The 20,518-nt window shown below is 36.6% G+C and overlaps 1 protein-coding gene across 1 annotated transcript in view; it reads left to right on the plus strand.

Annotated features, from left to right (window-relative positions):
- USP6NL (USP6 N-terminal like) overlaps nt 1-20,518 on the plus strand; it is an 83,471-nt gene that overhangs the window by 15,555 nt on the left and 47,398 nt on the right. Inside the window, exons 5-6 of the mRNA XM_023223188.2 lie at nt 7,013-7,093; nt 15,262-15,369. Coding sequence (XP_023078956.2) covers nt 7,013-7,093; nt 15,262-15,369 — 189 coding nt within the window. The remainder of the gene's footprint in view (nt 1-7,012; nt 7,094-15,261; nt 15,370-20,518) is intronic.

Raw genomic sequence — 20,518 nt, forward strand, 5'->3', positions numbered from 1 at the left:
GGGGTGGGGACAGGATTCAGAGGCTGTTGATTGGGTTTCCCTAAGGCCTTTTGTACGGAAACTGCACTAATATGACATACTGCCTTTTACAATTTCGGTTTCTTTAAAGTGGAATGAGAACTTAGCCACATGCAAAACAGTCTAAGACTGGAAACCTCTTAGTTTATCAGGATTTCCCCCAAGTTCTTCAGGTTTGAGTTAAGTTCTTGTGTTCTATGGTGACTGCCTAGTCCTAGTAGCCAAGTTCTTCTATTTCCAGGAAATGAATTAAAAAAAAGTTTACATTTTAAAAATGGAATAAAATCTAGAAATGATAGTCTTGCTGCATTCAAGTGTATGCTCTTGAAGCATGCTCTTATTTCCATTGGGGAAGACTTGTACACTAGTACATAGTCGGGTAATCACAGCTTTCCTTCCAGCTTTGCCAATGTGTTATTTTACATAAGGCAGTTCTCTGTTTAAAATAGGAAGAATAGTATACAGTCCTTCCTAAGAGGATTAGTATTGGTGTTTACTAAGTGCTTTGGTTTCCCCCGAACAGGCACTTAAGCACATAAACAAACATTATATTTACTCTGTAGAGAACAGTATTAATAATGGATTATATTGTTTCATTGAGCTTATTGATGATTTTAATAAGGAGGAACAGATACGTAAAACTATGTATTTTCATAGATTCAGCTATCCCTTCATGTAGTGCAATCTTTTGCATTGTGTATAGAATATTGGAACCTATTTATATCTTAAAAAAATCTTAATATAATGTAGTATGAAATCTTATTCAAGATACGTGACTGACAGACTTTCCAATGTCAGGGTGTTCTGTAAAAACAGACACATTTCTTTTTGTGCTTCCTGTCTTCTTCTGACCTCTACTGGTGAGGTCTAGGCATGCCTGACTCCCATCAACTTTGTCCTCACTCACAAGTCCTAACTGAAACGAAAAACAAACTGTAAGATAGGGAAAAACCAAACTGTTTTTCCTACTCTCATACTTGACACAGCACAGAATACTTCTGGTTACCAAGATATGTGTTGGTTTTTCCCCAAGTGTACATAAATGTATTTTCTACAATTTAACTCAATTCTGCCACTAACCAGAGTAGGTGCAGACCTCACAGGTTAAGAGCTCACTTCCATAAGATTGCCTGTCACATCCGAAGCCAGTTGAAAGCCTCAGGTTGTCACCTGTGAGGGGCTATAAATTAGAGGTTCCCACGACCTCCAAGAGGGAAGTGGGGTAGAGATCATATAGTTCTTATTTTTCGCAATACACACTAATGTTCAAATAGAGCCATTAAAGCATCTGAAGACTTGAATCTGAGCAAATCCCAAGATTTCTTATTCTACAGAGAAGGCTATGTAATATCCATCCATGAATTGTGTATGTGCCTAGCCTTTACTATGTGAATTATTAGCCATGTTAATAGTGGGAAGGGCCTGGGACCAGATAAAAGCTATGTAGATGATTCAACAAACGATTATTGAGTACTTACTGTTCAGCTGGTCCTGTACAGGGTTGAAAATGTAGTCTCAGATCACTGGAGGTTGAGAGGTAACAAAGAAGATATTGGTCCCAGTTTTAATCCTTCCACCCTCCTTGCCCCAGTAGGAGAGGCCAGTTCTGACTTAGAGGCAACATCAACTTAAGACAATAGGGTATGATATCATAAACTTTAAACAGAAGTTTAGCTCTTCCCTGGAAACAGCTCATGGGAAGAAAAGTATACAGCAGTGTAGCATGTTCTTAGCCAGGAGAGGTAATGGAGAGATAGCAGAGGGAGTAGAGGTGGAGATGATGGCCTTTGCATTATTTTCCTTGGCTGCGTGTTAGCTCTGACATTCTGAGAGAAGTAGAACTTTCTTATGTCAGGATCTTCTATACAGTTTTAAAAATTTCATTGGTGAGAAGCACATCCAGTGCGCAAAATTTAGTTTTGAACATCCTCTCCACTAAAGGGAATCCCAGATTCTTGAACTGATGGCCGATTCCAGGTTGGGATAGGGAGAGTATAAGGTGGGCCAAAAATCATTTTGTACCAGAACACTAAGAAATGGTAAAAGACAGATAGGGCATATCAAAAGGACAAATTTGAAGGGGAGAAATTACCACTCAGGCGGGAAGCAGTCTAACCCACCTCCCAGGGGACAGTTTGAGGTTGAAAAAGAATAATAATGATAATGGATTATAATACATGAAATCAAATAATTCTTTAGACTGTAGTGATATTGAAAGGGGAGAAGCTAGAAAAGAAACTTTTTAATGTCCAAAGTTAATAATGTCATTTAATAATATAGAAGGAGTGATAGAAAAAAACCCAAACACCATTTTACCACCATCACAGTCATAATCGATTCAGGTAGGGATCATCAATGGATGATGAGACCATTGGGTAGAGTTGTTAAGGAACACGACATGCACCCTGTCTCAAAGTATATCACATGGATTATTTGTTAGCTACAAAAGGGAATTTCTCTATTAATGGAAAAATCGGGCAAATACCTTTACTGAATGATGAAACTGTAGCATCATCATTGAAAGTGGTACAGCTTGGCATCATGTGCATCTGATATGATGTGGTGGGAAAGACAACATAATTGGGTGATAATCCTGCTAAAATCCAGAGGAGCCAATCACACCACGCCAGATAGTGTGGCCTGGACTCTTCAAAACGTCAGTGTCATCGAAGACAAAGGCCAGGGCACTTTGGGGACATGGCAGCAAAGGCAATGCAGAATGCATGATTGGATTCCGAGTTGCCCACACCACAGAAAAAAACAGCTTACTGTAAAGGACAGTCTTGGGACAAGTGGGGAATTTGGTGTATGGGCTCTTTATGAGGTAATAATCAGTTTTAAATTTCTTGGGTATAATGGTACTGGAGTCATGTAGGATAATGTGTTTTCGTTCTTAGGCAATACGTACTTGAAATATTTAGGGATGAACTATTCATGTTGTGATTTTCTAATGAGCAGTTACCCCTAAAAACCCGAACAGTATAAATGAAATCTAGCAAAAGGTTAATAATCTGTGAATCTCATGAAGCATTTATAAGTATGTGACATGCTATTCTCTCAACTTTTCTGTAGGTTTGAAATATTTCAAAATACAAATTGAGAGAAGTAAGATGTTTGTGTATGACGCCAACAGAATTATTTAATATCAGTTTCACATAGGCTGTTAACATCAGCAGCTCTGCCTTTTGGCAACACTTTGAAAAGTGTTACCCACATGATGGAATAATTCCATTTCTACCGTTCTGCCACATACGGGATATTATTAACTTCTGGTTACTTCTGTATTTCAGCGATCACATTGCTATCAGAAATAGCATTCTGGCTTCAATCTGTCTGTTCATATTCATTCTACTTCCCACCCCTCCACCTTGAGACCACAGAATGTTATTAATTCCTTCATAGTGTTCAGTTTTTTTTTTCTTATGTAAATTCTGTTTAATTTTTAAATGTTTAACTTTTCTTATATAACAACCACTGTATTAGGTGATAAAATAGACAGGAGTTCATACATTGATAATACAGTTTGGGCATTTAGGCCAACTAGAACACAGATGTTAGGTGCTGTAACAATGATCAAAATAATTCTCATTTTATAGATGAGACAGTTAAGGTGCAGAAGGATTAAGTAGTTTGCCCCCAAATGAAACAGCATGGGACAGAACCCAGATTTGAACCCAGGTCGTCTGGGTCTTGAATCCATGCCATGGAATGCTAAGGGAACAGTTGGTTTTGTTCCTTGGAACATGCTTGGAACATGGAGAGAACTGGGAAAGGTTCCAGGCATTGGACATTTGACCTAGGTCTTGAGAGGATGCGTAGGATTTTACCAAATGATGGTGAGAAAATCACAGGGAGACAAATAGGAAACATTTGTCACAAAGGCTGAAAATGCATTGTGTATGGGAATGACAAATAGTTCAGGGTGGCCAGATCACAGAAGTAGCAGGAGGTAGAACTAGAAGGTAAATTGGGGCTACATTCTGAAAGGCTACTCATATGTGCTATGCTAAGAAATTTGAACTTTACTTCTAGAAAATGGGTAGCCATTGAAGGGTTGTGGGACATGTGTGAAGGGTTGTGGTAGCAGTGTGGAAGCTGGAGTGAAGACAAGGATCCCAGCAGGGAGTTTCTGTTTTCATCCAGGAACTCTGATTACCTGAACGGGGCAGAGGACAGGATGGAAGCAGGAGACACAACATGGACCCAGCAGAGTGTGATTTGGGGATGGGAAGTGAGAGAAAAGGAGGACTTAGTGGGTAGTGATGGTGTTAGTTCATGTCAGGGACAGAAGCATACTAGCAGCATGTTTGGGAAAATAGTTTCAGTTACTGTCGACTTTAAAGTCTCTGTTGAACTTGAAGTGGAGTTTCTAATACGCTATTATATTCCAGTTTTGTCTTGTTGTGATTGAGTCTGTGGCAAGATGACATTCCTTAGCTTATTTTTCTGGGGCACTTAAGTTCACATTTGTCGCATGTAAATATGTTTTCAGTTACTTCTTCAAAATAGTTGCTAGAATAGTTAGCTTCAGCATCTTTGGTGAGAAAGTATATTTCATCTATGAATTACAGATTCATGGTTGGGGGAAAAAGACTGTCATGTGCATTCAAGTTTGGTATTGTTAAATGGACAACATTATGGAGTTAACACTTAAATTTGATTGAATACTGATACATAATTTTAGAATTCTGTAGCTTCCCAAGGGGTGTGTGTGTATATATATAATATATATTTTATATATTATATATTATATATTATATTTTATATATGATATAATTATATATAATATATGATACAATTATATATAATACATAATTAGATACTATATGTAATATGTATTATATATTATATAATATATGAAATATATATTATTTTATTTTATTTTATTTTTTTCCTGTAGGGGAAAGAAAGCATACTTAATGATCCTTAAATTTTTGTTTTGTATGTGTGTGTTTTGTTCTTGCAGTGTGGGAATGTATAGCATTTAAAGTAATCTGTATATATGATAATCATCAGAATGCAAAAGTGTGCCTTTAAAAAAATGACTACTTCCTAAAGTTATTCATTGATAATTCATGGTCATAGAAATGAAAGATAGCAAGAGACCTACAAGATCTCAGCAGGGTTGTTCCTGGCAAAGTGTATGTTATTATACTCTTGGGTTAGCTTGAACTATTTGGTGTTTTCCTGTTGGTGGAAAAAAGGATTATGCTTTGAAGAAGTCAGGGGAGAAAGTGCAGAAGAACAAAAAATACCAAATGGCAATTTAGATCAATCTTAATTTTTCACAGCTTGGCCTTCTCTAAAGTCACATTTAGCAGAAACATTAATTAGATTTCAGTGCCCCACTGAGTTTTAAAATTAAACATATTTCTGGAACCATCTGCAACATTTTATCACTAATAATATAATGAGGAATATGCTTAGCCTTTTGAAAAATGTGAATTATAAAATAATATCTTTTGCTCATGAGTGCTCATCTTTTGTGAGAAACCCATAAAAAATTGTAAAAAAGAGATGATTTAAGAGTTTTAAGAATATGCCTAAAATTGAAATTCTATAAAAATGTTCTCATTGGTGAGATACTTTTCCTAAATTCAGGATTTTCTTTGGAATTTTCTGCTGCTTTTAGGTCTAAAAATATTAGTGGTGAGGCATATATGCCATCTGCCAGCATAATGCATGCCTGTTTGAGGCTGGATTGCAGACAGTCAGTAAGGAGCTGCTGCTTCCATCCAGGAATATGATTGCCTGAACTAGGGCAGAGGACAGGATGGGAGCCAGAGATGTGGTGGCTCGGAGTGTATGTCCTGGAGCCAGGCTGCCTGGCTTTGAATCCGTCTTCTACCACTTACTAGAGGGGTGACTTGGGACAAATCCCTTAAGCCCTTTGTGCCTCTGTTTCCTCATTGTAAAATGGTGACGATCATACCTACCTCGTGGGGTGGCAGTGAGCGTGCATCCTTGAGCATAAAATGATTTCCTTTTCTGGGTAGACTTGTATTTCCATTGCTTTTTATTCATATACTTACTACACTCATGGGCCCAGGTACTTAGGAAAAAATATTCCTTCTCCTGGAAGCCAAAGAAGTGAAGAGCGAGCATTTTCCATCTCACTTTCCCCATTCCCCAGCCTTGCCCCTGAATTTCACTTGAGTGGGCACACAAGAGACCTCCCCCAACTTTGGCAGCCTGGTGTCCTGATGCTTTTGTAAACCGTTTGGAGCTGCTGTCAGCCCCTGCTGTCTCAAAAATACACGCATTCTCATGGCCGCCTAGAACATTCTTTCGCACATTGCATTTGATTAAAAACCCTAATAATCTCTCTGTTCCTCATTTTGGGATCATTTTCTCTGGCATGCCTAGGTGGATTTGACTGCCCCTTCTGCGTGGCCCTTCCTGCCAGTACCAGTGCCTGCTACAACGCAGTGTGTTCCTTGTCCATTGTCCTTAGCACCTGGTCAAATTTCCTTAGGGCAGCAACTAGTACTTAGTATTTTTTTAATAGTTTTCCTTTAGCATAAGGCTCGTTACACATTAATCTTTCCGTAAATAAATAAACAACCACTTTTGCTTTTAAAAAACTAACTCTCACTAAAAACGTCAATATACTAGAATTCAGTAAAATAAGATAGAGAATTAAATTTCAAAGTTGTGTTTTTGTTCCTTTGTAAAATATTTCAAAACATTAAAAATTTTTTTTTGTTTAAATTTGTAGAATACACAATAGTTTGGTTACTTTTAAAGTCTTGGAAAATTTAAATAATATCTTTATCTTTTTACCTAGATAGAGCATTTCCTATTAATCTTAACTTTAGCTATGGACTAGTATTGATACAGTTCTGAGATTATCCAACTTTTTAAAAGTTAGATAGGGTATCTGCTAATATAGCATAACTTTTTAGTTCTTTTTTAAGCAGCATTTTCTTTGAAGTGTTTTATAATTTGTAAGTAAAGAAACGAACAATAACAATGAATTTCAATTTTATTTTAGCAAAAGCACCTGGAAATTGAAAGAACTACCAAATGGCTGAAAATGCTGAAAGGATGGGAAAAATACAAGAACACTGAAAAGGTAATTTAAAATAATGTTATTTCCATATGAAACTATATAAACTCAATGTGGATTTTCCTAGTAGAAGTTCTTCTTTAATTATAAGAGTATTACATTCATATTTGGTTTTGAAATTTTGGTTTAATTTAGCAGTATGCCTCAAATTAGGAATTTTTATATTGTAAGTAACATAATACCCGATTCAAATTGGTTTCAACATTTGAGAGTGTGTATTGGATGGTTCAGAGGTGGGATGGGTTTCAGGAGTGATTTAATTCAGCTGCTTATTGAAGTTGCCTGTGCCATAATTTCTTCCATCTCTTCTCTGCCTTCTGCACTGTCAGCTCCATCTTGAGGTTGGCTTCCCTTTGAGGTCAGAATCACTGGAGCAGTTCCAGGCTTTATATCCACAGGTCATACTGCTCAGAAAGAGAGAGGGTTAGCCTCTGGAAGCATTCCCTCAAGTAGAAGCAATCTTCTTTTTCAAAAGCTTCTAGCAAACCTCCCTTTTAATCTTTCTGCCTTGCATTGAGTTTGTGCTAAGTTAATTAGAGAAAATTACTGACATATATTAATATCACCAGGCGTCTCATCAGAAAAGTCTTTAAACAGTGGGAAGATGTCAAGCTCCTGGTGGTGGAAGTTTTCCAAAGCTGTAAGTTCTATTTGAAAGGTCAGATATCATCAGTGGCAGTAAATACTCTTATCAGTTATCTTCCTTCAAGTGACAGGCTCATTTAAGATATTTTTGAGAAAATGCCTGCCAAATACCCAATGCTGAGTGACAGTTGCTTAGTTATTCTTTCAAGTAATAACAGTGTTTTGTGAAAATGTTCATGATTCAAACAATTTCATTGTAAGCGCTTTTTCTTGAGACAGTCATTGCACTTGCATAACTTTTTAGTTCTTTTTTTAGCAGCATTTTCTTTGAAGTGTTTTATAATTTGTAAGTAAAGAAACGAACAATAACAATGAATTTCAATTTTATTCTGTGTTGTGCAGCACAGAGCTCCGTATGCACCTCCCGTGTCATCACTCCTCGTTATGTTAATGAGACCTCTATCAAAGGTTGATATTTAATCAAGTTAACACTTTTTACTGCATCATCGAGGGCATTCTTAATTTAAACTGACTTTTTAAAACATGGAGTGAGAATCATAGGACAGCATTACTACTGCCTTCATTTGTGCCAAGAGCTGGCAGTTTTTACCACCATAGCTTTTCTATGATCAGTGCAAAAGTTTCACCATAGCTTTTTTAAGATCAGTGCGAAAGCCAGCACTGTAAAAAGAAATAGTTTTATTATGAAAATCATTTTTATTTTATGGGCTATATTTTAACACTGACATCTAAGCCTTAGTTTCCTCATCTGCAGAATGGAGATAATAGTGTCCCATTTCAAAGGGACAAAAAGATTTCATGATTTAATGCATGTAAAGCACTTAGCATTGTACCTTACATAGAATAAGCATTTAGTAAGTGTTAACTACCCCTATTAATTTCTCGAAGGAAGGGCTGAACAATAGAAATATTTTAAAGGAAAAAAAGAAATCTTACTTAGTCCTGCCAGCAAAACACAACTGAGTTAACTGTTGGGATTTTTGTCCATTTCCTCACACTTTTTTCAATGTAATCCTTTCTTTTCCCTTTTTGTATAGTACAAATTATCTTATGTCAACATTTGCCAATAAGAATTCCAAGGAGCATGAGTTTCTTGGGTTCTGCTAGTTCAACAGAAGCAGTAGTATAGCCTGATGGTGAAGAGGCAGATTCTAGAGGCAGACTATCACGGGTCAAACCCCAGCTCTGCTACTTCCTAGCCACGTGACATTGGGAAAGGCATTTAACTTTTTTCTGCTGTACTACCTACCCCATTAGGCTTGTTGTGAGGATTAAATAAATTAGTTTATGTAGAGCATAGAATAGTGCTAGGCACTTAGTATGCAGTCAGTATATGTTGCTTATTATTAAATGAGGAAAGGGCTCTCTGTTTAAATAAAGTTGGGAAAACCTGAGCTAAACAAAATTAAGCGAGATTTCTTTCTTTACTGTAGGATTATTTGGTCTTTAACATGAGGTATGAATTTTTAAGAGGGATCTTAAATCACATGAAACTTAACCATGGGAATCTTTTTGACATGGGTATCTTACAGAGCTAATGAACCTTTTCTTTTTGAGCATACTAAATATCCTTAGTCAGGCTCTTATATTACTTTATTTTCGTCAGGAGTGAGTTCATTTGGGGTTGTTGATTTTATTAACTGGCTGTTATTAGCATAAGGTTTGAACTCAGGATGTTTCTAAGGACTGGGTTCAAAGTAGAATATTAGTTACAACATCTGTTCTCTTGTTTAATATTTTGCAGTCTCACATTGGCCTACATTTGACAACTACTTTACATCTTTGTGGAAAGATTGCTCAAGTGGTAATTACAGGGTAGATTTCAATGCATTGCACCTATCCTTTAATCTCACATTCATTCTAATAAAATATTTGTAGAATTATATGGCTTTATGTTCTTCTCTGGTATACATATGCCTATGAAAGTATGTAAGCCTCTCTAAAAATGAGCAATTCTACTGGGCTATTATTCTGACAGCAACTCTGGCTAATGCAGTTCCCACTAAGAGAGATTTTAGCAGTGCCATTTCTTTGAAGTATAATTTTGAAGCACTCTCCCATAACTATAATGCTAGAATCATTTGATGATATATATGGCCCAATTTGGTGTGAAACAGAATGAACCTTCTAAAAGAATTACTGCTTTCAATTCACACCTAGTTTTAAATTGCATTGAAGTAAAAAAACTAGCATTTTTTTTCTTGTCTTTCAAGGAGAAGTGTGTTTTCTCTCCACAGATTACTTACTTATATAGTAGTAATACAGAGAAATTCTAAAAACATTTGAAATAAAAATATAGCTCTGGTAGGGAATATTTGGATTTTTAGAACCCAAGCTTTAATGAAAAAAAAAAAAAAATTCCATTAAGGTTGTTTATGTTGCCTCTGTTCTCACAGTGACTGCCTCCCTATGTACAGTAGTATTGTATTGTTAATTTTTTGTTTGTTTGTTTGTTTGTTTTTGAGAGACAGGGTCTCTGTTACCCAGGCTGGGGTGCAGTTGCGCAATTACAGTTATCTGCAGCCTGCAGCTCCTGGGCTTAAGTGATTGTCCTACCTCAGCCTCCCAAGTAGCTGGGACCATAGGCAAGCACCACCATGCCTGCTAATTGAAAAAAAAAAAAATGTTTTTTGTTTGTTTGTTTGTTTTGTGGAGACAGAGTCTTGCTATGTTGCTCAAGCTGGTCTCAAATTCCTGGCGTCAAATGATTATCCTGCCTCAGCCTCCAAAAGCATTGGAATTACAGGCAGGAGCCACTGTGCCCAGCCTGTATTTTAAAAATACAGTCTATGAAGTGAAGTTATCTCTGTTAAGTGGAGACCATTATGATTTAACTGGTCATGATATACTTGAAATGGAGGCATATTGCTTAGAAATAAATTTCTTAAGGTTACACAGCTTGTTAGCAACAAGCAAAAGAATGTCCAGACTTAGAACTTATTTAACTGTACCATCTTTTATGCCAGATTTCCCTTTTGGTGTCTGTCAGGGAAGTAGAATGTAGTTAACACAGTAGGGCCTTGTGGATGGTTTAAAACTTTTTTAGATGCAGATTTGGGAGACTTGTTGCTGTTTGAAGGCAGAAACAAAGGAGCCAGTGGAGCAGGGATGATTAGAGAAAATGGAGAGGCAGTAAAAGGCATAAGCAGCTCGAGTGAGCCTGTTTCATGGCGCACACTCGCACAAAACTCAGCCAGACTTGCTGGGCTGAAAAGTTTACTCACTGGCAGTCATAATGATGTGGATTGCACACTTGTCACTGAATCACCAAGGTTTAGAAATAGGTACTGAAAACATTAGTCATTTGTTGGAATTTTTTTTTAAGTCGATAGATTTTTAAATGTTTCTGGGAGACTACTGTAGACTTTTTAAAGATTTTATGTATCATATCTATGAAATAAATTTGTAGAAGAATCTTAAAAGTAATACTTTTCAAATTGGAATACTGAAATGTTGTTACAATTCAATATGTAGAAGTTCTTTATCATGGTTGTTAAGAGTATGGATTCTGAAGTCAGACTCAGACTGAATTTGAGTCCTTGTGACGCAGTTTCTTTTGAGCTAGTTACCTAACCTTTCTGTGTCGTAATTTTTTCATTTGTGAAATGGATATGTAAATAATAGTACCTACCTCTTTAGGGATGCAGTAATATTACAATCAATAAATTAATTTAGAAATACATAGCATAGTGTCAGCTCATACTAAATAAAGTGTTCTTTAACTATTGTTATTATTCCTGTTGGACTCATCATTATCCACATCCCTGCTCCCACCCCCACTTTTCCCTTCCTGGCACATTCTTACTCAGTTTTGAGTTTATTGTCATTTTCTCTAAAGGAAATCCTTTCCACCTCTCACAGGATTAGTTCCTCCTTTCTTCTGTTATCTCTACGATAGGCTCAGGATGACAGTGCCTGTGTTGGACCCATAAGAAGTGATCATCACAGCAGATTCATGGCGCTCACCCCAGGAACTTTGTCCCTAACCTTTTTCTAGTTCTCTCTTAGAATTGTGTGTATCCTTTTGTAGAAGGGCTAGCCACTCCCTGACGGCGTCTCTCGCAGATCCAGACAGTGCGATGCCCGCCATTCTTCTTTGAACACCCTGGCTCACTGGGGAGTCTGTCTCTACCACCACCTCCCCCGTCAGCACTGTTAGCAGTCCATGCATGTGACTGTATTTTATGATAAAAGATTCTCTGTTTAAGTTAAATTATCAGCTTATGTATTTCTCTTCCCACTACACTGTGAGCTCCACTGATCTTTTTCATGTTTGTAGCCACAGGACCTTGTAAGCGTTGGCCGCAAAGCAGGCATTCATTATAAGTTTCATTTTAGAATGGATGAATGACGTTCGTTTATGAGTTGAGGACAACCAGCTATCACTTTTTACTGATAAATTCTGCCACTTTAATAAAGCAGTAATTTTTAGAAGACAGTGTGATTTGGCAGAAAGTCCCCGAATTTGTAATAAGATGGAACTTTTCGACCTAGGGCAGATACTTTTCTTCTGTATCTTGTTTTACTTCCATTGTAAGTGGAACCCGTGCACTGAACCTACATTATGGGGCTGATGTGGAGAAGATGAAATGCCGCTCTGTAGTTGAAGGATTATCAACAACTGTAAGCTGGACTACTGTTCTGAGGAATAAGCAGATTTCATCCAAACTGTTGTGTTTGGATGTAATTCCTACTTTGTTTTATAAAGTTTCTAAAACTTCTATGACAGTTGAAAATTTGTGAAGAAAGATGTGTAACTGTAATAAGTTAGTAATAGTACAAGTATTTGAAAAACAATCAGCATAATTAGAAAATTTTTATTTTAGGGTCTTATAATTTCTTTTTCTGCTATATGTGATTTTGTGTACATATTTTGTTTTGTCACCTCCTACTGCTTGGATTCCAAAGACATCCTTTTTATATTCCTTTTAAGTTTTTGGTGTAATTATATTATCATTATTTTAGTGCTTTCTGCTCTTGGGCCTTCTTAACACTTTCCTGTTCACTATTCCATGTATTTCAGTAAGTCCAGTGGGGCAAAACCATGTACCATGTACACAGGGAGATGATCTTTGTTCCATGTGCCGTGGACACAGGGAGATGGTCTTTGTTCCATGTGCCATGGACATTGGGAGATGGTCCTTGTTTTTTTATGAACTGTAAAATCAGTCATCTTTTATAACATCTTATGCTTACTTTTGGGCAAGTTATTTAACCTCTTTGTGATTCACTTTCTCCATCGGTAAAATTGAGTTGTTGGTATAATTAAAGTTATAGAATTGTTGGTATAATTAAATGAGGTAAATATCCATAAATAGCTTAAAGGGAAAGGATAAAATAAAAGTTTAACTAGTTAAATAGTTTCTTATTTAAATGGTTGTTAAATAGTTTCTAATAGTTGTTAAATAGTTTCTTAAAATAGTTTCTCATGCATGGTAAATGCCCAGTAAAAGTTTGGGTTAATTGTTGCCATGGGTGATAATAATGACACTGTATCAGTGTTTTTTTCTTAGCCTTTCCCATATGTGCCTGATTTTTAATTTTAGCTCTGTACTAGTATAGGGACCATTAATTTTTTATTTCTACCCCCAAATTTCCTACTTTTTAATGTAATCACATCTATTTGATGGAGTTTTTTTCCAAAATCTAGATTTAACTTTAGGATAAATGGTGGACAGTAACTTAGGTGCAATTATTGAGTACAGAATTGAGCAATAGCAACAGAATAATGTCTGAAGGCTTTTCAGGTAATATAGCTTTAGAAGTGTCAGAGCTCTTACGTTACTCATTAAAAATGTCATTTTACTTGTTTGGTCATATTACGCTTTCCTATTAAAATTTTACTTTTAGCATTTGCAGTGATTTCTACACTTTCTGATACTCAAATCAGTTGCCTGTGGTATGACATCTTTACTCTAGAAATTTAGAAGATAATTTGAAGTGACTTTTTGTGGATGATGTTACTTTAAAATCACAGTTTACTATAATTGTGAAGTGGTATAGATCATGAACTTCCTTTGGGAAAACAAGTCTTAAATTCACTTGTTTTTAACTACACTCAGTTTGCAATTAATGGTTGCAAATGTCGAGCACGTGGCAAATGTTGCGAGTCTAGTTTTATCATCAGCGTGAAGCCTTCCTGTACATGCTCCTCCAGTTAAAGTCATCGCCTGGGATTAAAATTTATATGACTGTAGTCACTATCAGCTGAAATTTCAAATTTGAAGCATACTGTATTTATAACAAAAGAACAAAACAAATTTTATAAGTCCTTATTTGAATCAACTTTACAGTATTCACTGTTTTTTAATAAAAGTTGTTCGACTTTGTCACTCACCTTCAACCACGTGATTGAAGTTTCTTAAAGCTGCCTTATGACTTAGTCACTAAAGCTTTAGTTTAAAAAAATCTTAAGTAGTGTAATAGAAGTTAAAGCCTTGTGTACTGGTTATTGTAGCTCTTCAATATTTCAGTTCTCAGAACTGGCATCTTATTTTCTGAGCCATAACATTCAACTATGTTATGGTGATAATAAGAGTACCAATTCTTACCTGAAGGGCTTCTGCTGTAATTTATTTAATTACTTCCCTGTTTGGACATCTACTTTTAAGTTTCAAAGTGTTATGCACAACATTGTGATGACCGTAATAGGTTTTATGTTATTCTGAGTAATTAGACTTGAGGAAAAAATTAATTACAAGAAGACGGAGAGGTATATTGAACTTAAGATTCTTAGGGCAATAGCAGTACACTTTCAAGGATGGAGGGAGTTGATGATACTGTTGTTTTATGCCTAATTTCATTCAAAAGTGATGTCTTTATGGAGATTTATCATTTTTGTCTTATCAGATAGCATCAGTGTCATTTAAGAAAAAGAAAAAGGTTTTCCTGAAGAAATAGCAAGAACTGAAAAGAGGAGAGGAAAGAAGGAGAAAGGGCAGCCGGCGGTGGGGTGTGTGTGTTTGGGAGAGGGGGGGCAATGAGAGTGTCTGAGAGAGAGAGAGAACACTGAAGATTGCCGATAGGATTAACTGAGGTTTCAGATAGATGAGGAGAAGCTTGGTATCTTCTAGAGAGACCAGTGAGAAGGTGGTAGGAAAGAGATTAGGAGTTAGACAGCACTCTACATTCCATGAGGACATTTTGAGGACAAGGCAACCCTTTTGCTGTTTGGAGCATCTTTTAGGTGTGTGGGATAAAAGGAAGAAAGTATGTAAGAAGTTAATTATACCATCAGGGAATGTGTAAATCAGATGTTCACACCTTTAAAAAGAGCACTGACTACTTTCGTGCCACTTAAGGGACACTTCCGTAATGGCCTGAACATGCTCATGCATTGGGCATCCTTAACAGTTTCTTGTTATACTCTCTCCTTCTTTGTCTGTCTCCCTGTTAGAATCTTAAAAATAGAGATGACAGTATCTCAGTGTGCCATGTTGAAATGTATTAATTAATTGCCATAGATGCTTTGGAAATACAATGTTAACAAATATTAGCAAGATTGACTATAGAGACTAGTCTGAGTTTTTGTCAGTTTGTAACCTTCAATTTCTTTTTCTTTTAATAAGTTTCATAGGCGAATTTACAAAGGAATACCACTCCAGCTCAGAGGTGAAGTCTGGGCCCTCCTTCTTGAGATCCCTAAAATGAAAGAAGAAACAAGGGACCTGTATAGTGTGAGTAGCTAAAGCTAACTTGTTATTTTGAAATTAAAAAGTAAAATCCATTTCTTTTAGCATTAAGGTGACATGAGATATTCATATGATCACTTAAAATTATATTAAAATTAAATTGCATTGGAGGTTTTGGAGGTCTATTTGTTTTCTGGATTGCAGAATACCTCTTAAATTTTAAATAGATACTTCAGTAAAAATGTTATTGTTTGTATCAATAAGTATCAAGTGCTTTTCAAATACATAAATCAATTAAAGTAATTAAATGATCAATGTTGGGACATGATTGCATGGAAAATGGACTAACACCTGATTATAGCTGCTTGTTTGCCACATGGTGTTAATGAAGTGATTGCGGCATCACTTTGAGAGTTCGTGGGAAACAGCAGCAGAGTTCAGTTTAACCAACACCTGCTGTGTACGATTCTTTTCTTCTAGCATGAAAAAAAGATGACTTTGCCCCAAGATTATTAGGGTATCTCTAGGTTTTATTATTGATTAATAAAAAGTTAAACTTTTGAGTAATAATTTTTTTCTTAAATTAGGTAATGCATTAAATGTTATCTCCTTGTCATCTCGCAGCTATACCCTTTCTGAACCTAAATTTTCTGTTAACCTTTGAAAGGAGTAAGAGATTTACATCTAAGAACCTTAGACCCATAGATTTTGAAATATGTTCCTTAGAAAATATGTACAAAAAATTAATATGGAATAAATGGGAAAAAATAAAAATTGCTATCTTTTTGGGAGGGTCAACACTTTTTTTTTTCTTCAACTTTTATTTTAAGTTCAGGGGTACACCTGTGCGAGACTTGCAGATTTGTTACATGGGTAAATGTGTGCCGTGGTGGTTTGCTGCATAGATCATCCTATCACCTAGGTATTAAGCCTTAGCACCCATTGGCTATTCTTCCTGATGCTCTTCCCTCCCACCACCACCCCTTGCTGACAGGCCCCACTGTGTTTTGTTCCTCCTCATGTGCCCGTGTAGTCTCATCATTCAGCTCCCATTTATAAGCGAGAACATGCAGTATCTGGTTTTCTGTTCTTGTGTTGGTTTGCTGAGGATAATGGCTTCCAACTCCATCCATGTCCTGGCAAAGGACATGATCTTGTTCCTTTTTATGGCTGTGTAGTATTCCGTGATGTCTATGTACCACATTTTCTTTATTCAGTCTATCTGTCTATCATTGATGGGCATTTAGGTTGATTCCATGTCTTTGCTATTGTAAATAGTGAATGTATGCGTGCATGTATCTTTATAACAGAATGATTTATATTCCTGTGGGTATGTATCCAGTAATGAGATTGCTGAGTCAAATGATATTTCTGCCTCTAGGGCTTTGAGGAACCGTCACACTGTCTCCACAATGGGCGAACTAATTTATGCTCCCACCAACAGCGTTAAAGCATTCCTTTTTTTTCTGCAACCTTGCCAGTGTCTGTTGTTTTTTGACTTTTGAATAATCGCCATCAAAGATGGTATCTTGTGGTTTTGATTTGCATTTCTCTAATCAGTGTTGTTGAGTTTTGTTTCATATGTTTGTTGGCCTCATGTATGTCTTCCTTTGAGAAGCATCTGTTCATGTCCTTTGCCCTCTTTTTTAATGGTATTTTTTTTTCTTGTAAATTTGTTTAAGTTCCCTGTAGACTTTGGATATTAGACTTGTCAGATGGATAGATTGCAAAAATTGTCTCCCATTCTGTAGGCTGTCTGTTCACTCTGATGATAGTTTCTTTTGCTGTGCAGAAGTGCTTTAGTTTAATTAGATCCCATTTGACAATTTTTGCTTTTGTTGCAATTGCTTTTAGTGTTTTCGTCATGAAAACTTTGCCTGTGCCTATGTCCTGAAAGGTATTGCCTAGATTTTCTTCTAGAGTTTTTATAGTTTTGGGTTTTACATTTAAGTCTTTAATCCATCTTGAGTTAATTTTTGTATATAGTATAAGGAAGGGGATCCAGTTTCAGTTTTCTGCACATGGCTAGCCAATTAATCCCAGCACCATTTGTTAAATAGGGAGTCCTTTCCCCATTGCTCGTTTTTGTCAAGTTTGTCAAAGATCAGATGGTTGTAGGTGTGTGGTCTTATATTTGAGTTCTCTGTTCTGTTCCATTGGTCTGTGTGTCTGTTCTTATACCAGTACCATGCTGTTTTGGTTATTGTAGCCTTGTAGTAAAGTTTGAAGTCGGGTAGTGTGATGCCTCCAGCTTTGTTCTTTTTCCTTAGGATTGTCTTGACTTTTTGGGCTTTTTTGTTATTGTTCCATATGAATTAAAATATATCTCTTTTAATTCTATTAAGAATGTCAGTGGTAGTTTAATAGGAATAGCATTGAATCTATAAATTACTCTAGGCAGTATGGCCATTTTCACGATATTGATTCTTCTTATCCATGAGCATGGAATGTTTCTCCTTTTGTTTGTTCCTCTCTGATTTCTTTGAGCAGTGGTTTGTAGTTCTCCTTGAAGAGGTCCTTAACTTGCTTGTTAACTGTATTCCTAGGTATTTTACTCTTTTTGTAGCAATTGTGAATGGGAATTCATTCATGATTTGGCTCTCTGCTTGCCTGTTGTTGGGATGTAGGAGTGCTAGTGGTTTTTGCGCACTGATTTTTATATCCTGAGACTTTGCTGAAGTTGCTTATCATCTAAAGAAGCTTGTGGGGGATCTCAAGTTAACAACTTAACATCTCAACTAAAAGAACTAGAGAATCAAGAGCAAACAAACCCCAAAGCTAGCAGAAGACAAGAAATAACCAAGATCAGAGCTGAACTGAACAAGACAGAGACATGTAAAACTCTTCAAAAAATCAATGAATCCAGGAGCTGGTTTGTTGAAAAAATTAATAAAATAGACCACTAGCTAGACTAATAAAGAAGAAAAGAGAGAAGAATCAAATACAATCAGAAATGATAAGGAAGATATCGCCACTGACCCCACAGAAATACAACCAACCACCAGAGAATGTGCACCTAAACTAGAAGATCTAGAAGAAATGGATATATCCTTGGACACGTACATCCTCCCAAGACTGAACCAGGAAGAAATTGAATCTCTGAATAGGCAAATAATGAGTTCTGAAATTGAGATAGTAATAACTAGCCTACGAACCAATAAAAGCCCAGGACCAGACGGATGCACAGCTGAATTCTACCAGAGAGGTACAAAGAAGAGCTGGTACCATTTCTACTAAAACTATTCTAAAAAATGAAAAAGGAGGGATTCCTCCTTGACTTATTCTATGAGGCCAGCATCATCCAATACCAAAACCTGGCATCGATACAACCAACAAAGAAAACTTCAGGCCAATATCCTTGATCAATGCAAAAACTCTCAATGAAGTACTGGCAAACTGAATCCAGCAGCACATCCAAAAGCTTAGTTACCACAGTCCAGTTGGCTTCATCCTCGGGATGCAAGATTGGTTCAACATACATACATGGATCAATAAATGTGATTCATCACATAAACAGAACTAAAGACAAAAATCACTTGATTATCTCAATAGATGCAGAAAAGGCCTTTGATAAAATTCAGCATCCCTTCATGTTAAAACCTCTCAATAAACTCGGCATTAAAGGAGCACACCTCAAAATATATGACAAACCCACAGCCGATATCATACTGAATGGGCAAAAGCTGGAAGCATTCCCCTTGAAAACTGGAACAAGACAAGGATGTTCTGGAACATCCTCTGAAAGTTCTGACCAGGGCAATCAGGCAAGAGAAAGAAATCAAGGCTATTCAAGTAGGAAGAGAGGAAGTTAAATTACTTTTGTTTGCAGATAACATGATCCTATATCCAGAAATAAAAATTATTTATGGTTTAAACCTAAAGCCTATTCTAAAAGGTGCTTTGGTGCTCTTTTGATTGTTTTTTCTTATATATATATATATATAATTGTGTGTGTGTGTGTGTGTGTGTGTGTGTGTGTGTGTGTGTATGCATTCAGGTAAAATTTCATCCAGATGACAAGGAAACCTACTGGATAATTTAAAGAGTTAATTCATTTTAAATTTAGCCATTCAGACCCTACACAGAGTTTGTATTTCAGGATTTTAGCGTTCCAAATTATTTTAGACTGTTGATTAGCTATTTGCTCTTAGTGTCATAGTTTTACAGTGTTCAAAATGATGTCTGAGAGAACATAATATGAAATATAACCCCAGCACCTACTACAGTGTGTCTAGCATATGGTAGGTGCTCTGTTAGTATTTGTTTAAATAATGAAAGTAGAAAATGAAAGAAAAAGCAATTTACATGTTGTATTCATTTCCTAGGGCTGCTGTAACCAAGTACCACAAACTAAGTGGCTTAAAACAACAGAACTGTCTCTCTCACAGTTTTCAAGGACAGAAGTCCAAAATTAAGGTGTCAGCAGGACAACACTTTCTCTCAGGGCTCTAAGGAGGCATCCTTCCTGGCTTCTTCCAGCCTCCAGTGGTAGCCTGCCATCCTTAGTGCATCTTGGCATCACTCTGTCCCTGTCTTCCTTATCACCTGGCCGTCCTCCCTTCTATGAATGTGTGTCTGTCTTTCCTGATAGGGACAATAGTTACTGCATGTAGGGTCCACCCTTATCCAGGATGACCTCATCTTAACTTGATTACCCCAGCAGAGGCCCTATTTCCAGATGAGGTCACATTCATAGGTTCTTGGTGGACATGAGTTTTGGAGGGATACTATTCAACCCAGCTTGCCTGCTAATAGGACTCTAGTTTTCATGTTATATTTTAGACTTTTTCTATGTAGAGTAAAATTATCAGATGGCCAGTTAATACGGGAGAACCATTTAGTAAAAACTGACAGCAACTACAACAAAAGAATGACTTGCCTGCCAGTGCCTTCAAGCCTGTAATTTTCTTTTTTTTTTTTTTTTTTTATTATACTTTAAGTTCTAGGGTACATGTGCATAACGTGCAGGTTTGTTACATATGTATACATGTGCCATGTTGGTGTGCTGCACCCATCAACTCGTCAGCACCCATCAATTCATCATTTATATCAGGTATAACTCCCCAATGCAATCCCTCCCCCCTCCCCCCTCCCCATGATAGGCCCCAGTGTGTGATGTTCCCCTTCCCGAGTCCAAGTGAGCTCATTGTTCAGTTCCCACCTATGAGTGAGAACATGCGGTGTTTGGTTTTCT

This window comes from Piliocolobus tephrosceles, chromosome 9 (genome assembly GCF_002776525.5).
Source record: "Piliocolobus tephrosceles isolate RC106 chromosome 9, ASM277652v3, whole genome shotgun sequence".
NCBI classification, from domain to species: domain Eukaryota; kingdom Metazoa; phylum Chordata; class Mammalia; order Primates; family Cercopithecidae; genus Piliocolobus; species Piliocolobus tephrosceles.